The 21,355-nt window shown below is 46.4% G+C and overlaps 2 protein-coding genes across 4 annotated transcripts in view; one reads left to right on the top strand and one right to left on the bottom strand.

The window, feature by feature from the left end:
- Positions 1-16,132, bottom strand: part of CANX (calnexin) — a 44,894-nt gene extending 28,762 nt beyond the window's left edge. The window contains exon 1 of one of the 3 annotated variants that reach the window (XM_069468587.1): positions 16,019-16,132. The gene's annotated coding sequence lies outside the window, so the exon portion shown is untranslated. Of the gene's footprint in view, positions 1-3,495; positions 3,668-16,018 lie in introns of those variants that run through there. The other 2 variants (XM_069468585.1, XM_069468586.1) reach the window with 2 other exon arrangements.
- Positions 13,730-15,797, top strand: CBY3 (chibby family member 3). The gene is made up of 2 exons (XM_069468316.1): positions 13,730-13,819; positions 14,862-15,797. The coding sequence occupies exons 1-2, from the start codon at positions 13,776-13,778 to the stop codon at positions 15,556-15,558; spliced, it is 741 nt and encodes a 246-aa protein (XP_069324417.1). The 5' UTR covers positions 13,730-13,775; the 3' UTR covers positions 15,559-15,797.
- Positions 16,133-21,355: the final 5,223 nt, after the last annotated feature.

The raw sequence follows: 21,355 nt of genomic DNA, 5'->3' as shown, positions 1-21,355 counted from the left end.
TTTCAAAAGAAGTTAAGAAATTTGAGCCTTAATTCCTTTAATCAATGAGAAACTGGAAAGAGAAATAGAAAAAACGACCTAAGTTAATGTTCTTGGTTGTTTTTAAAAAATATTAGGTGACTTTTAAAATAGGTGGTGCATAAGGAAGAGGCAGTCTTTCATGTAAGCCATCTATTCATCTAATACACACTTTTAAAATTTTGTCTTGTAGTTTGTAGACACTTTAGGTAATCTAATAACCCTTACAAGAACCCCAGAAGACTCTACCATCCCCATTCTACACATGAGGACACTAAAACTAAGAAAAATTACATTGTCTGTCCAAAGTCAAAGATAGAGATAGAGCAGTGTTCACAAGCTGGAACTCAAGTCAGCTGAAGGAACCCTGGCTACTTAATAACTTGTCATCTCGGTGAATTACTAACCTCTGGGCCTCAGTTTCCTCAACTCTAAAATGACAATTAACAATATCTACCTCTTAGAACTCTTGTATAAACAAAATGCATATAAAGTGCTTATGACAGTGCCTGGTTTACAGCACCTGCTCAGTATTAACAGTGATTATTATTACTACTAAATGTTGCTCAGTAACATAACATTTTTTATTTGGGATACTCAACTGATAAATATAATGCAAATCTCCCTAAATCCAAAATCGGAACAATTCTGACCCAAGCATGTTAAATAAGGGACACAAGCTATACTACTTTTGGTAGCTTCTGATTTTACTACCATATGCATCTAATCAAAAAATAAAAACATTTATCCAGGTCTTATCCCCTTTCAGAAAAAAAAATAACAAATAAAAGCATTTAAAGGGGCAAAATACATAAAATCAAAGTGGTCTTTATTATAAATGCTAATCCATCTTAAAATAAATCTACACTGCCTTACTTACATTTTTGGATTTTGTTTTTAATTGACAGAAACATTAGAATTGATTTTTGCATAGCACTTTCTTTTTCCCTATAAACTTTAAAGTAGGTTTAAGATGTAAATACTCAAAATAGAATTTAGATTTCTAAATTCTTTAAAAAACAAAATTCTCAAATAATTTTTACAGCTTCACAGTTAAGCTTAATTTACAAGTACTTCTGTTGCAGTAACAAAGCATTTAACTAGCACTTTCCTGACAAGTTTTACCATAAGCTATATAGGTTACAACTGTTTGGGCACTTTTATTATTTCCTATGAATTATTATTAGCTGCCAATTCTCTTATTTGCAGTTCATTACACTTCTCAAAGTAATTTTTTTTTTTTTTTTTGGAGACAGAGTCTCACTCTGTTGCCCGGGCTAGAGTACCATGGCGTCAGCCTACTTCACAGCAACCTCAAACTCCTGGGCTTAAGCGATCCTTCTGCCTTAGCATCCCAAGTAGCTGGGACTACAGGCATGTGCCACCATGACTGGCTAATTTTTTCTATATATTTTTAGTTGTCCAGCTAATGTCTTTCTATTTTTAGTAGAGACGGGGTCCCGCTCTTGCTCTGGCTGGTCTCGAACTCCTGACCTTGAGCGATCCTTCTGCCTTGGCCTCCCAGAAGTGCTAGGATTACAGGCATGAGACACCGCGCCCGGCCTCAAAGTAATTTTATGTTCAACATTTTATTTGCCCCTCTCATTGCCCGCTAAAGGTGAGGCATCCAGGAGATTTCTCATTCTCATTTTAAGTTATGGAAACCAAAGTGGTACATAAGCTAGTTATCACACTGGGCCAGGATTCACATCTCATGAGCCTGCATTTATGCTTACCAACTGCCACTTCATCCCTTTAAGCTATCTATCTTACAGGGCAAAGTGAACTCTGTAACTAAAAGGATGCAATAGTGTGATTGCGAAAACTGCAGCAACTGACTTTTGTCATAACATTTACCTCTTGTGGCCCCTGGAAGATAATGTGCTAAATGAACTGTAGACTTAAGATAGTGAAGGGGGTGGGGCAGAGAATGCTGGCACCCATTTTCAGATAGGTTAGAAAATTACTCTAATACATAGTTCACTGGAGCCTTCTCATGATCCAGTTACCTGGGCTTGTTTGTGCACTCTGGCTAACAGAAAGGAGAACTCCCACATAGTCCCACAACTCTTTACCTCTGCTCTAGACATAATTAGAGCAAATGTATATTTGATCAACATAATGGTTGAGTCTATTCATGTCTATTTATGACTCTCAAACCCTGCTGGGAAAAGATTGATACAATTTTAGAGATCAATACAATTCTTTTCCTTAAAAATGAAAACAAAAACTTATTAAAAAATTAAGCGAAATCTTCCATTACCTAAATTAGAGGTAAAGAGACTTAACTGTGGTTCACCTTTGTCCTCCTAAGCTTTTAATATTCAGCTCAGTTTAACTTCCCTAAACTAGCAATCACTTGTGTCATGCCCAGCAGTCAATCCACAATGTCAGTTTCTTCCTCCGTTGCCATAAATACTTCGGGTCCTGGGAAACAGGACTCAACCAACTGAAAGACCAGGATGTCAGTGTAGTGCACCAAAAGCATTCAGATTATAATAATTTATTGCAATAATTATTTATTCATTGGTTACTATGTATCAGACTTCCCTGTCTTATTTTATACACATCTTAATTTAATCCTCACAAGTCCATCAGTTAACCACCACTCTGCAAGAAATGGGCACAAAGGAAAGGGTAAGAACTGCCCAGGCTGATTCACATAGTAACAAATGAGCGATTAAGGACCTGAACCAGGGCCTTCACTTTAACCACTACACCCAAACTGCCTGGCCCTCAACTATAATCCCAGTGATCATTAAACTAATCACATGACCTTGGGCCAGTCATTTCAGCCCTCTAGGCCTCCACCGTAATAAAACAAGGTGCACTTAGCTTTTGGGTGCTTTGCCGCTTCTAACGTCCTGTGACTCTCTGACTGGATTACTCCCCACTCCCAAATAGGTGCTTTAACTGTTAAGACTAAAGTTTCTCAACCACTGCACGTTCTCGTTCTAGTACATTCCTCTTATTCTTTAGGGTGCTAGGATCCAGTCTTCGCTTTCGGGTTTTATTTTCGAATACTCAACAGTAACATTAATGCTAAATATTCTCTCGATCTAACATCACCTCTCCCCACTAGGAGGGGTACCTAGTAGGCCCAATCCCACTCCAGACGTTTGCCTGGTTACTTCAGCCCACCATGCGGCTGCCCAGGCAGCCAACAAGCGGCCTAAGAAAGCCCTAAAAGCAAAGCTACAGCAATCAGTTAGCTTCCCCAGAGGTCAAGAAAGGTTCTAGGGCACCTGCCACGCCTCCCGAATCCGGCGGCGCGGCCTGGGCCTGGCTCCCCAACCGAAGGCGCCGGCGTTCGGGCCTCGTCCCTCGGCGCAGGCACGTCTGCCAAGGCCTGGGCGGTCTAAAGCCAGCCCGACCCCGCGGCCCCCGGCCACGCCCGACCCCTCGGCCGCGAAAGCGCGCTCCTGGTCCCCCCGGGTCCTCACAGGCCCCAAGACGCGCGCAGGCCTTCGGCCTCACCTCCAGCCTCCCTGGGACCGCCGGCAGTGCCCACGCCTTCTCCCGCCCGCACACCTGGCCCCGCGCTGCAGTGGACACGGCAGTGAAGGGGGGTCCGACCGTCACGTGCCGCAAAACCAAGAGGCCTCGGCTACCACAGCCGCGCGAGCGAGCCCCACCACACGAAGTCCGGCCTCGCGTCCGCCCCTCCCTCCTGAGAAGCTACAGCCAACGCTAAGTCCCGCCCCCCCGCGCAAGCTCCAGTATTCGGTTGGTCGGCGCGGGCGTCGCTCCATGCACCTTCCCATACGCCCCCTAGGGCTATTCTTCGTGGAGTGTGAGGATTTGCCGAGAGTGAGGCAGGAAGTGGCTGTCGGTTGGGCGAGAGGTGAGGGGGCGGTCACGGTAGATCAGGGACACCGGGCGCGCGCGTCTGGGGCGGGGCGGCCCGGCGCGGCGGGCGTTCCCGCGCGCGTTTGCCCTGGTGCCTTAGTGGGCCGGACGGTCGGCTCTTCTCGCCCCTGTGGTCGGCAGCCGTCGGGTGCCTAGACCCGGACCCGGGACCGGCATCCGGCGGCCTTCGCTGAAGGGGCAAATGGCAGCTGGCAGAAAGGGTGGGAGGTCCGGTCGGCCATCAGGAAGGGGCATTTGCCGCGAGTGCGGGCTCCAACGGGACGCCAACGGAACCGGCCCTTGCTGCCTGGCCGGGCCTGGAGGTGACCGCACCGCGCCGTGTAGGCAGGCGCCACCGCTCCTGCAGAGTCATCGCTCTGGGCCCTGGAGCCTGCGGCCGCCTCACTACCTAACCTAACACGCAGTGCGGAACAGTCGAGGTTCCGTCTTTCAGCTTTCACTTTGTGATGTTTCTTGAAGAAACATCAGACGTAAGGGCACGGAGACACACGGAGGACAGGATTGAGAGAGAAGGGTGGTACAATGGAAAGATTTAACACACACCACCGTGTTAGTAACCCACTCAGCACATCTAGACCTTTAGAGGGCCTGACCTCTGTCCTCCATTTGTTTGGAGACCCAAAGGCTCTCAAGGGTGGAAAAAACTAGTACCAACTGAGTAGCCAGCTTTATTCCCTCCCGCCACCTGGAAGAAGAAAGGAGGCAGGGTTTGGTGTCTGCATAAGTTTAGCATTCTCCAACTCTCAGCCCCCAAATTTGTGTAGGAGAATTTTGCTTTCCTATTTACGTGGGGAAGTGGGTATTCAAAGAAAAATAAAATTCGGGGTGCCACATATTCCAAATAATGAGCTTAAAATGGAATTTTATATGTGAGCAAAACAGCTACTCCAGCAAAGGTACGTGCTAAAAGAGTGTGATACTGAAGAGAATTTAATGGGGTTCTGAGGGAATACTTATATTATATAGAATGGATGGGGAAAGAGGTAAGACTTGAGCTAGACCTGGTAGGACATGCAGGGTTTCTATAGGTGAAGAGTTGGAAAAAGGCTCCTTTAGATGAGGAAACAGCATGTGCAAAGGAAGGAACACAGGCATCATGTTTGGGGACTGGGGACACCACGTACAAGAGTGTTATGGCTGAAGAAGAGTGTTAGAAAAGTGAGTAATGGGAAGTCAGCTCTAGATTTGGGTTGGGACCAGGCCTTGAAGGTGTAGCCAGGGAGTTTGTGGGGAGATATTTCAGATTTGGGTCATAATTTATTAATACATACAATTATATAATTATGTAATGATTATATATTATAATTTAGGGCAGAATTATTTTAAAACTATTCCAGGGAGATCTAATAGAGTGTAGCAGCTATGAAGCCAGTTAGGAAACCACCCCTTGCTGTTGATAAAAAGGGCAGGATTAGTGAATAGCAAGGTATATAGAAATAAAACCATTAAATGTTGCCGTTGGACTCAGGAGGATAGGGAAAAAGAGGAAGCAAAGCTGACACTGAGGGTTTGAGACTGGGTGACTGGAGGTAAAGTGTAGAGACCCAAAAGAAAGGAAAGCCAAGCTTGGCTGATCCTGGGTCTGGGCCCGAGACAAAGGACTGGAGATGGGGATTTTTCAACTAAAGTATGTTATTCAAGGGAGGAAGCTGAGAACAAAACCCTGAAGAATGACATCTTTTCCTGGTAATCCAAAAAGTACTTTGAGGCATTAAAGTATTTTATTGAGAGAAATAATCATTTTATAGTTCTTAGATGTAGAAGGTACAGAAAATTTTAATGTATTCTGACATTATGATATAATCTGCAAGAAGGTTTTCAAAATAAATTATTTATATGCATTATAACATGCACAGATCCTTTGACCCAGCAATTCCCTGGCTGCTGACTGATGAGGGTGGTGGTTGCTGAAGGTTGGGGTGGCTGTGGCAGTTTCCTAAAATAAGACAACAATAAAGCTTGCTGCATTTATTAACTCTTCCTTTCATGAAAGATTTCTCTGTAGCATGTGATGCTGTTTGAAAGCATTTTACCCACAGTAGAACTTTCAAAATTAGACTCAATCCTCTCAGCCCCTGCTGCTGCTATATTAACTAAGTAATGTAATATTCTAAATTCTTTGTTGTCATTTCAACAAATGTTCACAGCATCTTCGCCAGGAGTAGATTCCATCTCAAGAAACCACTTACTTTGCTTATCCATAAGAAGCAACTTCTCATCTGTTAAAGTTTTACCATGAGATTGCAGAACTCAGTCATATCTTCAGGCTCCATCCCTAGGCTGCAGTGTAGTGGCACGATCATAGCTCACGGCAGTGTCAAACTCCTGGCTCAAGTGTTCTTCCTGCCTCAGCGTCCCCAGCAGCTGGGACTATAGGCATGGGCTACCACACCCGGCTGATTTTTTTTTTCATAGATACAGGGTCTTGCTATGTTGCCCAGGCTGGTCTCAAAACTCCTGGCGTTGGCCAGGCATGGTGACTCACTCCTATAATTCTAGCACTCTGGGAGGCCAAGACAGGAGGATTGCTTAAGTCCAGGAGTTCAAGACCAGCCTGAGTACGAGTGAGACCCCATCTCTACTAAAAAAAAGAAAAAAAATGGAAAAAATTAGCTGGGCATGGTGGCATGCGCCTGTAGTCCCAGCTACTCGGGAGGCTGGGGCAGGAGGATTGCTTGAGCCCAGGAATTTGAGGTTGCTGTGAATTAGGCTGACGCCATGGCACTCTAGCCCAGGAAACACAGCGAGGCTGTCTCAAAAAAAAAAACCAACCAACCAAACAGACAAACAAAAACCCTCCTGGCCTCAAGTGATCCCCCTACCTCAGCCTCCCAAAGTGCCAGGGATTACAGGCATGAGCCATCTTGCCCAGCCTACAGTTCCATGATTTTGAAAAATATACAGTATATATCATGTCATCACTATCATGGTAAAGATACAGAACATTCCCATTACCCAAACATGTTCCTCTGAAGTTTTCTTTTCCCTGATACCAAATACAGGGTGTTGTCTTCTGAGACCAATTGTGATGTCTTTTTTTCTGACACTATACTATGGTGTGAACGTGTCCCCCAAATTTCATGTGGTGGAAATTTAATCCCCAAATTCATATGTTGATGGCATTTGGATGTGGGGCCTTTGGGAGGTAATGACAATTAGATAAGGTCATCAGAGTGGGGCCCCCAGGATAGGACTGGTGGCTTTGTAAGAAGAGGAAGAGAGACCCAGCTGGCATGTTCTTGCCCTCTTGCCATGTGATACCCTTCACCATGTCATCATGCAGTAAGAAGGCCCTCACCAGATGTGGACCCTCAACATTAGACTCTGAGAAATAAAATTCATCTGCCTGAATAGCTTTTTTTAAAAAAAAGAAAAAAGAAAGAAACAACTTTTCTTTATAAAATACCCAGTCTGTAGCATTCTGTTATAGCAATAGAAAACAGGCTAAGACACATCATTTTTGTCAATTCAATTCAATCTGACACTCCACAGATTTAGGGGTTCAACCCCACAGACTGCCCTCACTTTAGAGGCCTGCTGCAAATGAGGTCCCCAGGCCATCCATATTTCTGCCCAGCCAACTACAAATTTCAGCGTTCCACAAGCCTCCCTCAGGTTTCCTAATTTGCTAGCTAGAACCACTCACAGATGTCAAAGTTGATCATACAAATTGGGTCATTCTTTTTATACCCAACTAAAACAGACTTGAGAGGCCAGGGGGAAAAAAACACTCAAGGCACAAAACATTGTTCCAAGGATGTAAATCTCTGCAAGCCTGGCTGCTGAAACTGCCTGCTGTGACCTGGAATCAGTTTATCTAATAGCTGCTGACACAACCTGCTGCAACTCAAACTAGTGTGATCCAGCGCTGTCACTCACCAATCAGAGCCTGCTAGCTGCCCAAAACTTTACTAGTGCCAGTGGACTTTCTTGTGAAAAATATATATCTTTTTTATAAAACCTCTAACCTTCTCTTTGTTCTACGGACAAACCAAAGACCACCCAGTCTCCATGTATACCCCGAATTGCAATTCTTACTTCCCCAACAAAATGTTTTAAACTTAAAGATTCATCCTATATTTTATTTGACTTCAACACAGAACTCAGGAAAGTGTTTTACTTACATTTTCTGGTTTATTATAAAGGATATAAGTCAGGAGCAGCCAAACAGAAGAGATTCATAGAGTAAGGGATGAGGTAGGAGGGTATGAGAAGCTTCCATGCCCTCTCTGGGTATGCCACCCTCCGGGCACGTCAGTTGTTGATCAGCCTGGAAGCTCTCCAAACCCCACTGGTTAAGGTTTTCTATGGAGGTTCCTTTACATAGTAAGCATGATTGACTAAATCACTGCCCATAGGTGATTGAACTCAATCTCTAGCCCCTCTCTAGTTTCTGGAGGTGGGGGGCAGGGGTTGAAAGTTCCAACCCTCTAATCACATGGTTGGTTCTCCAGCCTCTCAAGTTCTGTTGACACCCTGGTTATGAGATAGTTATCCAGGCCGGGCCCGGTGGCTCATGCCTGTAATCCTAGCACTCTGGGAGGCTGAGGCGGGCGGATAGTTTGAGCTCAGGAGTTCAAGACCAGCCTGAGCAAGAGCAAGACCCCATCTCTACTAAAAATAGAAAGAAATTATATGGACAACTAAAAATATATAGAAAAAATTAGCCAGGCATAGTGGTGCATGCCTGTAGTCCCAGCTACTTGGGAGGCTAACACCATGGCACTCTAGCCCAGGCAACAAAGTGAGACTCTGTCTCAAAAAAAAAAAAAAAAAAAGAGATAGTCATCCAGAGCAGAGAGAACATGCATCAACATTTTTTTTTTTTCTGAAAACAGATTTTTTTTTTTTTTTTTTTGAGACAGGGTCTTGCTCTGTAGCCCAGGCTGGAATGCAGTGGCATCACCATAGCTCACTGTAATCTCAAACTCCTAGGCTCAAGCAATCCTCCTACCTCAGCCTCCTGAGCAGCTGGGACTACAGGCCCACACCACCACGCCCAGCTAATTTTGTCTATTTTTAGTAGAGCCGGGTCTCGCTCTTGCTGTGGCTGGTCTCGAACTCCTGACCTCAAGGACGGGGTGTGGAGGCTCATGCCTGTAATCCTAGCACTCTTGAGAGGCCTAGGTGAGAGGATCGCTTGAGCTCAGAAGTTTGAGGTTGCTGTGAGCTAGGCTGACGGCACTGCACTGTAGCCCTGGGCAACAGAGCAACACTTTGTCTAAAAAAGAAAAAAAACCCAGAAAAGTCCAATGAACATCCATGGAATTAATTTTAAGGAACACTGGGTTGGGATCAGCACAGGGGCAGGATCAATAGCAGCCCCAAACCACTACTACTGCCACGATCTTTTGTGCATCCACCATCTCCTATCACCACTGAGCCCTAGAGAAACACCAAAGACAGGAAAAAGCCCAAGTGAAGGAAGAACTACAGAGGAGATGCTATGCTCTTCCTAAAAAGGTACTTTGCAAAAAAGTGAGAGAAAGTAGAAGTGCTCAATGAAGCCCATGCTTTTTTTTTTTTTAAAATAACTGTGCAATTCTTGTGTTCTGTATTTTTTAATGATATTTTTTCTTTTCTTTTTTTTTTTTTAATTTTTCCCCTTGGCTTCAACTGAGAACCCAGACCCCTTGAATGATATTTTTATCAAATTTTATACAAATGCAGAATTTTTACTTTTTTTAAAGCTATATTAGCAGAGAACACCTTATTGTTTCCAGGAAGGGCAAATATCACTAACAGAGTATCACAGAAGCCAGATTGAAATTGCAATGGGTAAAAACTTAACTTCCTTGGTTTGCAGAGTATTTCTCCTGATTGCCAGGAAAAAAGACCCATTGATGTTCATACCCCTAGCAGGTGTGGCACAAATGCCTGTGTGGGGGGAAATTTCAAAAATCACATTTAGGTCCTCTTCTCCTTTCCTCTCTGCATCAGAATGAACTTTATGTCTTTAAACTCAGACCTGTTGGGACTTGGCACCCCCTCCCTCACAGGCTCCAAATCCAGACTTTTCATTGACCACATTGAGATGGATTCCCTCAGAGGAGCCAGGAACCATTGTTTTTTTATTGTGAATCTTTAAATTCTGCAGTTTTAATTAAACTTCTTCAAAATCAAGGTCTTCTTGGGAAAGGAGTTAACATGTTAAATGGGAATTATCCCTCATCTCTCTTAACTTTCCCTGTTCAAATCATCAAATAAAGACTTCCTTGGGCTTTGTAACTTTCCCTTTTTGGCAGTCCATGGATATAAGGGAAATTGAAAGTTGTTGCATACCATTCCTGGAGGTTGCTTATGACCTGCCTGAAATAGCATGATTTTTAACAAAATTAATCTTAATAGCATAGACACAATTAGGAGAGAGAGAGACATGGAGGGAGGGTGGGAAGGAAGGAGGGAGAGAGAGAGAAAGGAAGAGAAAAAAAAATGAACCACTGGCTCAATTAAAATATTCCTGGGCTCTGATTCCTTGCCCATCAGACAACCTTCTGAGGTTTGCTCTGAGCTCTCCGTGTGTCCTGATGACAAGATGAGAGAGCTTTAAACAGTGAGGGAGAGGATTTATTTGTGGAAACTGACATTCTAATTCTAAAATTTATATGGAAATACAAAAGACCTAGAAAGCCAAAGCAATCTTAATGACTATTACTGCAAGATTTGCACTACCAGATATCAAGACTCACAGTAAGCTGCAATAATTAAGAAAATGTGGCATTGGTGTGAGAATAAAGAGACAAGAAAAAGAACAGAGAGCACAGAAAGTGACACACACAGTCACATGATGTACAACAAAAACATCACTGCATTATGTGGGGAAAAGGCTACTTTTTTCTATAAATGGTGCTGACTCAATTTAACATCTAATATGAAAAAAAAAATCACAAACAAAAATTAACTCAAAATGGAGCACAGACCTAAATGTAAAGCCAAAACTATAAAACTTGTGGAAGAAAACAGAGGAGAAAATCATAGTAATCTTATGTTTAATGAAGAATTCTTAAACATGACACAAAAAGCATGAAAAAGAAAAAAACTAATAAATTGGACTCCATCAAAACTAAAAACTTTTGCCTGATAAGGCAAGCCACAGACTAGGAGGAAATATTTGCAAAACATATTAACAAAGGACTTTTTTAGCATTAAGGAACTACAGTTCAGGCTGGTCACAGTGGCTCACACCTGTAATCCTAGCACTCTGGGCAGCTGAGGCAGGAGGATTGCTTGAGGCCAGGAGTTCAAGACCAGCCTAAGCAAGAACGAGACTCTTGTCTCTACAAAAAATAGAAAAATTAGCTGGGCGTGGTGGCTTGTACCTATAGTCCCAGCTATTAAGGAGGCTGAGGCAGGAGGATCACTTGAGCCCTGGAGTTTGAGGTTGCAGTAAGTTATGACGCCACGGCACTCTAGCCTGGGTAACAGAGCAAGACTCTGTCTCAAAGAAAAAAAAAAAAAAAGAAAGACCTACCATTATTCAATATGACAAACAATCCAATTTTTAAAAAATGGGTGAAAGATTTGAACAACCATCAAAATGGGTAACAAATATGAAAAGATACTCAACATCGTTAGTCTTTTGAGAAATACAAATTAAAACCACAATTTATACACACAACTACAATGGCTAAAATTAAAAAGATTTACTATACCAAGTGTCAGCCAGGATATGGAGGGACAGAAAATTTCAATCACTGTTGGTGGGGATGTGGTACAACCATTTTGGAAAAAAAGTTTGGCAGCTTCATAAAAAGGTAAACAAACATCTGCCATATGACCCAGCCATTCCACTCCTAGGTATTTATTCAAAAGAAATGAAAGCATATGTCTAGGCTGGGCATGGTGGTTCATGCCTGTAATCTTTGCACTCTGGGAGGCCGAGGTGGAAGGATCATTTGAGCTCAAGAGTTCGAGACCAGCCTGAGCAACAGTGAGACCCCGTCTCTACTAAAAGTAGAAAGAAATTAGCTGGACAATTAAAAATATATAGAAAAAATTAGCCAGGTATGGTGGCACATGCCTGTAGTCGGGAGGCTGAGGCAAACGATTGCTTAAGCCCAGGAGTTTGAGGTTGCTGTGAGCTAGGCAGACACCACAGCACTCTAGCCCGAGCAAAAGAGTGAGACTCCATCTCAAAAAACAAACAAACAAAAAAAAAGCATATGTCTACACAAAGACTTATACAGACATGTGCATAATAGTTTTCTTTATGATAGTCCCCCAAATGGAAACAACCTGAATTAGCATCAACAAGTGGAAAAACAAATTTTGTGGTATTTCCATGCAACAGAATACTACTCACCAATAAAAAGTAATGAATTGTTAATAAATGCAACAACATGGATAAATCTTAATTATGCTACAAAAAGCCACTACCAAAATAAGTATATGCTGAATAATTCCATTCATATATTATAAAATTCTAGAAACTAAAAACTAATATATAGTGATAGAAGCAGAAGAAATTTCTGGAAGTAATGGATACCTTCATTATCTTGATTTTGGGACTGATTTCATATGACAAATGATCAAAACCTATCAAATTATACACTGTAAATATATGTAGTTGATTATACCTCAATTGAGGTATGCCAATGATACCTCAATAAAACTGTTAAAGAAGAAAAGTTTTGTAGGAGGTGGCACTACTACCGCCTGGCTCTGCCCCAGCTGTGAGCTCCCCTAGAGGTGGGTCTGCCCCCTTGCAGAGCCATGCGAAAGGGAGGATTACCTGGGAGGCTCTGGAAGAGGCCTCTGGGGTCAGGAGTGCCAAGTAGAGGGATGGGAAGGGTCGGCATGGCTGGTAGGGCTGAGCTTACTTCCTTCCACTGTCCCAGCACATAGCACGGGCACTTCCAACATGCCCAGCTCCTCCCTGCCTCTAGCCCCCAGATCATCAAGGGGCTAGGGTCTCCTCATCACGCAGGTGTTAGCATGGACGTCACAAGTGCCTTCACTGAGTATCATGCCTAAATTAGTTTCCACCCCTCACCTTATCCAAAAGTCACTTTCTGTATTTCCCTGGTTTTTTCACTGCATGTATCACAATCAGAAATTATTATTCATTTAGTAATTTCCTTTCATTTTTATCATCTATTCTCTTCCCCCCTCCTCTATGCTGGTGGGCACCCCACTCAGATCCCTATCACTGGTGGTGCTGATAAGTGTTGGCTTACAAAACCCAGTAGCCTCTGCCAGTAACGGAGGGAAAGGTGGGGGAGGGTACAAAGGACTGGCTTTCTTGCCTCAAGAACACCTAATTCTGGGGCCACTGGTGCTCAGTGTTCCCAATGGGATCAGGCTGAGGCTGGTCTCCACTCCAGACCACACTCTAGCTCAGCTTTAGCCTTTTACCCTGCCCTGCTTCCCTCCCTCCCTTCTCCTGAGAGCACTTCCTCACTAAACCCCTCCAACAGGAATGCTCATGGTAGGCTCTGCTTCTAGGGAAACTGACCCATGACATCTTACATTAGCGTCATGAGGGACTAAATTGTTAATTCCCCTATAACAAATTCCAGTCTCAGACTCTGCTGATGACCCCCCTCTCCCCCATGAATGATAGCTTAATGAAGGAATATCTTCTTTAATTCCTTAAAACAGTGCCTGCAACACAGTAAGTGCTCAATAACTGCACTGAATGCAGGCAGGGGAGAGCCGAAGTCTGTTTCACAGCTCAGCAACTGATGCCCCTTCTGTCCTGGGCTGGCCTGGCCTGGAGGCATTGTGAGTCACAGCCGGTAAACAGGAGCTGAGGCTCAGAGACGGGGCCGGGCCTGGACAGCACCTAGGCACCGGCACCTCCACATCTTCCAGGTGAGACACAGCATGCAGTGAGGATTATTGGGGGAGGGGCCTCTGGGAAGATGCAACCTTAGGGGTGGGCCTGGATGTGGGCTTCCGGAGGAGGTCTCCCTGAACCAGTTCTAGGGGATGATACCATCCAGCCTCTGCCCAGCTATATGTGAGGAATAAGTGTGTGTTGAACTAACAAAGACATGACATAGGGAATCCTCCCCAGTTCTTTCTCTTTTCACTCTCTGTGGGCAGAAGAAGAATCAAAAACATGTAGCTTCCTTTCTCACACAATGGAATCAGCACATACTAGAAGGGAAGAGGTGGGCCGAATGGGATTTGTCTGTTATCTGGACTTTAGATTCTTGGAGGGTGTAGTCTGCTTGGAACAAAAGTCATGTGCACAATCCCTGTTACCTGGAGCCTTAAGCACATGTCACATGCCCCAGGATGGCACTGAATACATCAGACTGTGACCCCCACACACGTCTGTTTTCCCAGCTGGACCTGGAGCATCTTGAGGGCAGGCACAGGCTGTGCTGGGACCAGCCTGGGGCCTAGTACGGAGTAGGTGCCAGTGCAAAGGTGTCAAATAACAATGAGGGCAGTAAAGGTGTTGGCTATGCTTGACGTCCCACCAGATTCTTCTCAGAGTCCAAATCTAACCCTGGCTTCGTAGTCCTTCAGCAGGTCCCTTTTACCTGCAGAATGAAGTCTAAACTTCTGAGCCCGCCTGTACACGGCCCTCACAGAGGGCCCTGGTCCACCTTCCTCTTCTGCTGCTCCCAACATCGATCCCACCCAACCTCTTCCTCACATCTGGAACGTGAAAGCCTTGCCGGCTCTTCACTCTGCCTAGCATTTCCCACCCCCAACCCACCAGCACAGTCCTGCTCCACCTTTAATCACTATTCCCTTCTCCCCTACTCATAACCCCTTCCAGGTGCAGCTCAGAGAACAGGGGATGGTATATCTGTCCCCGGGGCCTGACACCGAGTGGTCTTTGGGGAAGGTGGTTTCGGAGAGACTGCTGCTGGGGCGAGTGTGGAGGGATGGGGTCCTCAGCAGGCGCAGCTGATTAGCCCCGCGCAGGCCGCAGGCCTACAGCCACGTCCACTGGGCCTCGCGGTGTGAGGGGGCGGCCTGTGCCGCGCAGGCTGGTCACCTGGACTCTTGCTCCCCAGCAGCGCCCCTGGCCCGCCTTCATCATTCAGGACACCGGGTCCAGGACATTCAAGACAAGGGTGCAGCCCGGATCGCCACCGTCGCCGCGGCTCCCCTCCCGGCACCTGCGCGCCCCACGAGGCCCACCCGGCCCTCACCCTGGCAGCCTTCGAGTGCCTGGCTGCGAGCCAGGCCGGCAGCCTGTGGGAGCAGCTGCGGCGGTTCTGGACCGACCACTGCTCCCGACGCTTCTCGCCGCGGCGGCCGCCGCTGCGCCGCATCTCCTCCATGTCCACCTTCTACATGCTGGACCACCGGACGCGCCAGGCCGAGCTCGGCCTCAACTACGGCGCGCCGCGCACGCGCCTCACCGAGGAGGCCTTCGTGTTCCACGACGGCCGCTGGGTCACGGAGGGCGAGCAGGCGCGGACACGGCCGCCGCTGCCCTCGCCGACCATGTCGGGCTGGAAGGCGCAGGTGCACCGGGTCAAGAGCCAGGTGCTGTTGGAGGAAAACAACTACCTGAAGCTGCAGCAGGAACTGCTCATGGACATGCTGACTGAGACCACGGCGCGCATGCACCTGCTGGAGAAGCAGCTCAACCCCGAGGTCAGCCCGGCGGCCGCGGCGCGCGCCTGGCAGAGGAAGATGCGCAAGCGCGAAGGTGCCGGCGGCGTGCTCATGATCGAGCCGCGCGCTCTGGAGTCGCGGTGACGCAATAAAGCCCCGTCCGGGCACGCGCGCCTGGCGCCTCGAGCGCTGGGACCCTGGCGCTTGCTGTACCTGCGGCGGGCTGTGTGCTCTCCGGGCCTGTCCGTCGGTGCCGACGGGGCCGCACACCTGAGCCACGTGTCTCGGGAGTGCGCGGTGGGGCCGTGGGGCAGGGTCTGTGTGCCGCCCTCCGGGAGCGCAGAGTGGCAGCCAGGCTTGCAACAGGCAGTGCGGGGCGAGGGGGTAGATAGTGGCACTCTTGCGACGTCCAAGGAACCGAGGGCGAGGTCCAGGAGACAGAGGAACCCGCGGCGCTCAGGGAATGGAGGGTGTGGCGCGGAGGGCGGTGAGGAAGCTGGGGTGGGCGGAGAGGGGACTTTGTCCTTGGTCCTTTGGGCCCTAGGCGCAGGAGGGTTTAGAGACTAAGAATCCCAGGTCTTATAAGTGTATTTATTTTACTTACCGGACGAAAGCTTTCCAAAAATCTTGGGCTCTGCCGCCCCCACCTGCCTGTTTGTCTTTTTGGAGAGTGGCGTCTCCGTTACAGGCCTCCTTTTTCTCCTCCGAAGAATGAGGGGTCCTGTTTGACCCACTTTAAAAATAAAAAAATTTGCATTAGTTGTCAATGTTTTAGAATTTGGAGATATCCCATTAAAAATCCAGATTTCTTGTACTCCCCTGAAAAATCAGGAAGACTTGGCCACCTGGACCTTCCTTCTGCCTAGCAGCGGTTGCCTTTAGCTGAACTGTTGCTCTCTATCACCTCTTGGCCAGCTTCACTCTTTTTCTGCCGTAGGTGCCCGTCGTAGATCTGTGGGGAGCACCCACCCACACCCACACATGTACATGAAGTATTATATGAGTTGTTGCGAAAGAGAGTGTGTTGTATTTGTGAAAGATACTTACGGATGCAGAACAAAGATGGGGCCACTGGTCCCTGCAATCTGCAAACTTCCACCTGAATGTAGACAAACCATTTGGTATTCAAGACAACGTTGTAAGTTCTACGGGATTGGGACCTTTTCCCTACCATGAGAGAATGTGGGTGTCCTTCCTCAGCCTGACTTGCTTTCAGGAGTAGATTAGGGATTACTAAACCACCATTTCCTGTAAAAATGTGGTCTTGCTAATCAGCAAAACACAAAACATGTCATTAGGCACTAAGCTTGAAAATGACTTCTTTTGAGAAATATTCTTTTGTATTTTAATCCTGTATTTAATAGGGATTGAGTAAATAACCTAATTATAGTGGTTGTGAAATAAGATTTCCTTTAAAAATAGGTAAGAGCTAGGCATGGTGGCTCATGCCTGTAATCTTAGCACTTTGTGTGTGTGTGGGGGGAGGATCACTTGAGGCCAGGAGACCAGCCTGAGCAAGAGCGACCCTGTCTTTACTAAAAATTGAAAAATTAGTTGGGCATGGTGGCATGTGCCTGTAGTCCCAGCTACACGAGAGGCTGAGGCAGGAAGATCGCTTGAGCCCAGGAGTTTGAGGTTGCAGTGAGCTATGATGATATGATGACACCACTGTGCTCTGGTGACAGAGTAAGACTCTGTCTCCCAAAAAAAAAAAAATACAATGCACAAGAAAAAAAAAATTAAGCACAAAATGGGCTAGTAATGGAGAAAACATATTAAGTGAAAGAAGCCATACATAAAGGACCACATATTGTATGATTCCATTTATATAAGATATCCAGAATTCCCAGGGGCAGTGGCTCACACCTGTAGTCTCAGCTACTCGGGAGGCTGAAGTGGGAGAATCCTTTGACTCCAGGAGTTTGAGGCCAGACTCGGCAACATAGCAGGAACCTGACTCTTGAAAAAAGGATATCCATAATCGAGCCACAGGAACAGAAAGGTTAGGTTACCAGGAGATGGGAGGAGGGAGTTGCTTAATGGGGTTTCCTTTTGGGATGATGAAAAATATTTCAGAACTACAGTGGTAATTGTTGCACAACATTATAAATGTACTAAAAGCCACTGAATTACACCCTTTAAAACGGTGGATTTTGTTATGTGAATTTTACCACAATAATAGAAAAGTAAAGGAGGTGCTTACATGATCAAAACATAAAGTAAAAAGTCAGTGTGGTATGCCAACATAGCAAAATCATAAAAGTTCCCAAGAATGCCTGAAGCTTAGGGAATATAGCTTTGGCCAGGATACCTGAACACAAACAGTCTAGGGTAAAGAAAGGGATTTGCCCTGCCAAGCTGGCAGCAGCCAGGCAGGGAGCCCCGCAGCGTGGGCCCTGTTTGGAAAGGGGCATCTGTGGATAAAGGGCCTGAATTAAATGGAGTAAGATGATATTCTGAGATATCTGACTTTGTTCTTTCTGTTCTGGAATTTCACTCCCTGCTTGAGGCAGCCAAGTTCGTTGCCCCAGGAGAGGGAAGTGACAGGGCTAAAAGCAGAACTGAAGACTGGTTTTCTCCACCTGCAGCTCAGAGCCTTCTGCAGACTAGAGCTTTGCAAAGATATTTTTGGGTTTGAGGAGGCACATCAAAGGCTGTAGGTTTGTCTATAGCAAGAGGAGAGCTCCAATATGTCTCCCATCTTGGAAAAAAATCCTTTCTGGATCCCACATTGTCCTTCCAGCTACTGCCTCATTTCTCTGCTCCCCTTTATAACTAAATTCCAAAAAGTTGCTTATATTCCAGTCTCCAATTCCTCCCCTCCCTGTTTGCTCATGATCCCCTTCAGACTTCTCAGCCCCCACTCTCTCCACCCTGCTCTTGTCAGGGATGCCAGTGACCTCTCTGTGGTCAAGTCCTGTTGCCAATTCTCTGTCCTCATCTTGGCACATTGGCAGCATTTCCTGCATTGACCCCTCTTCCTCCTTGAATCACTGGCTCCATGCGGCTTCTAGGGCGCCATGCTCTTCTGATTTCCCTCCTACCCCACTCACGGCTGTGCCTTCACAGAGTGCTGCTGGTTTCACTTATTCTCACTTCTTTCAGGTATTCCCTTAAGTGTCACTTCTGTGAGGTGTTCCCCAATGACTTTATTTCTAAGAGCACACCTTCTCCCCCGCCCACAACCAAACCAGCACGACATGTCCTCCCTTCCTCTTCTGTGTTTTCTAGCATCTGTTACCATTTAACATGCTACATATTCTATTTTTTATTTATCTTTTTTGATTAAAAAATATTTTTTAAAGACAGGGTCTTGCTCTGTCAGCCAAGCTGCAATGCAGTGGTGCCGATAGCTCACTGTAGCCCGGGACTCCTGGGCTCAAGCGATCCTCCTGCCTCAGCCTCCGAAGTAGCTAGGACTACAGGCATGCACCACGACACCCAGCTACTTTTTATTTATTTATTTTTTTTTTCAGACAGAGTCTTGCTCTGTTGCCCAGGCTAGAGTGCCGTGGCGTCAGCCTAACTCACAGCAACCTCAAACTCCTGGGCTCAAGCAATCCTCCTGCCTCAGCCTCCCGAGTAGCTGGGACTACAGGTATGCGCCACCATGCCCGCCTAATTTTTTCTATATATTTTTAGTTGCCCAGCTAATTTCTTCCTATTTTTTTTTTTTTTTTTTTTGGTAGAGACGGGGGTCTCACTGTTGCTCAGGCTGGTCTCGAACTCCTGAGCTCAAACGATCCACCCACCTCGGCCTCCCAGAGTGCTAGGATTACAGGCGTGAGCCACTACGCCTGGCCTAATTTTTAATTTTTTGTAGGGATAGGGTCTCACTATGTTGCTGAGGCGGTTTTCTAATTGTGGGCTCAAGTGATCCTTCCACCTTGGCCTCCAAAAGTGCTGGGATCACACACGTAAGCCACCGTGCCCAGCCTACATAATTTATTAATTGTCATTCTCCCCCAACCAAAAGGTAAGCTCCACGGGGCTTTTTGTTCTGTTATCTCCTATATCTCAGCGTAGAGAAGTGCTTAATACTCATTAGGTCCTCTACAAATATTTCTAGAATGAACAAAGGTCCACAAGAAATAGGCACTTGAATCTCAAGGAAATAGATAGCATTTGACCTTGGCCATTGTCACAGATTTCTGAGCCCCTAGAAGGCAGAAAAAGTGCAGCAGATACTCTTGGAATTTCTATTCGTATCGAATCAGCCCTATTCTGACTTCAGCCGCAGCCGTGGTGGGTGACCTTGTGTACACTGTCAGCCCTCACCTCCAGTGTCTACTGGGGCTTTCTCCTCAGCTTCAGGGGCTCTCTCAACCCACAGACACAGCCTGGTAGTGAGGACAATTAAGGCCTTATGAGGCAACTTCCAACCAGCAGGGGACAGAAGCCAAAACACTTCATTAAATTTCCTTCCCACCCCGTGTCACTCTTTCTGCTCTCTATTACCTGTTTCCTGGAATCTACCAAATAAAATCTATCCATGTTCTAGACTCAAGCTCTGCTTTTGGGGGGATTCAAGCTGAGGCAGTTGGTACTGGAAGTAGCATTAGAAGGCAGACCCTTGGGATAGGAATCCCTTACAGAACTGGATCACTTACCACTCATAAGGCAGCAAAGACAACCCCAACACACAGTGTTGGTAAGTGATAACCTGGTGTCCTCAAAGACTCAAACCTGTGGTAGGTGGGAATGAAATAGAAGTTGAAGGGAAAGTGTGGCTTACGCAGCAGCTTTAGCTTGGATGCTGTGTAATTGCAAGGATCATGCAGGTAGCCAGCTACTCTAAACTGCCTGAGAAGCTTTGGAGAAAGAAGGTGAAAGGCTCTGGTTGGCTCACTATCAACTCAGAGCGTGCTGTGAAAGCCAGAAACTCTCCCCAGGCAGCATGTACAGAAGCCCTCAGCCAGGCACAGTGGCTCACACTTGTAATGCTAGTAGTTTGGGAGGCCAAGGAGGGAGGATCCATTGAGGTCAGGAGTTCGAAACCAGCCTGAGCAACATAGGGAGACCCCATCTCTACAAAAAGCAGAAATATTGATTGGGGATGGTGGCATACACCTGTAGTACTAGCTACTCGAGAGGCTGAGGTGGGAGGATCCCTTGAGCCTCGGAGTTTGAGGTTGCAGTGTGATATGATGATGTCACTGCACTCCAGCCCAGGTGATAGAGACAGACTCTGTCTCAAAAAAAGAAAGAAAAAACCCTCACTTCCATGGCCAGGAGGCAGAGCATGCTGAAAATGAGGCCCAAGATACAATCATAAGGGCAGCAGAGCTCCAAAGGACGCCCAGTGCATCCTTAACAGTTTCCTATATTAAAGTTGGGGCTTTTAAAGGGAAGGAATGGAACCCTGAGGCCTGGTGTGGGATGTTTGGGTGGATGTGCCAAAGACCCTTAAGATCCCAGAGTCCCCTCAACCCTCCTGGCCAGCAAAATCTGCCTCCTTCTCATTGAGAAAGAACAGCTTCATCTAGCCTGGAGGCAATGCAAAGATCTCCACTGTGGTGAGCTCCTTCTCAGATGACCTCCGCCTCCAGACCCACCTCAGTTTATTGCCTCCAGACCGATAACCAGGATCAGGTCTCAACACAGCCCAAGCAGTGAAGTATTCCCTACTCCAGGAGGAAATAGCTCAGTCACCCAAGAAGTTGCAGGACCTGGGAGAACACCTGTGGGAGTGGATCTTGAGGGTACCAGACCTGGGGGGAGGGTGATGTATTAGACTGGATAGGAGTTGATTGACAGGAGAGCATCCTCCATGACTCAGGATTTAAAGTTCTTCCAAGGGCCAGGCGAGGTGGCTCATGCCTGTAATCCTAGCACTCTGGGAGGCCAAGGCAGGAGGATGCCTTGAGGTCAGGAGTTTGAGACCAGCCTGAGCAAGAGCAAGACCCCGACTCTACTAAAAATAGAAAAACTTAGCCGGGCA

This window comes from Eulemur rufifrons, chromosome 5 (assembly GCF_041146395.1).
Source record: "Eulemur rufifrons isolate Redbay chromosome 5, OSU_ERuf_1, whole genome shotgun sequence".
Lineage (NCBI taxonomy): Eukaryota > Metazoa > Chordata > Mammalia > Primates > Lemuridae > Eulemur > Eulemur rufifrons.
This window is presented reverse-complemented; position numbering and strand designations above follow the sequence as displayed.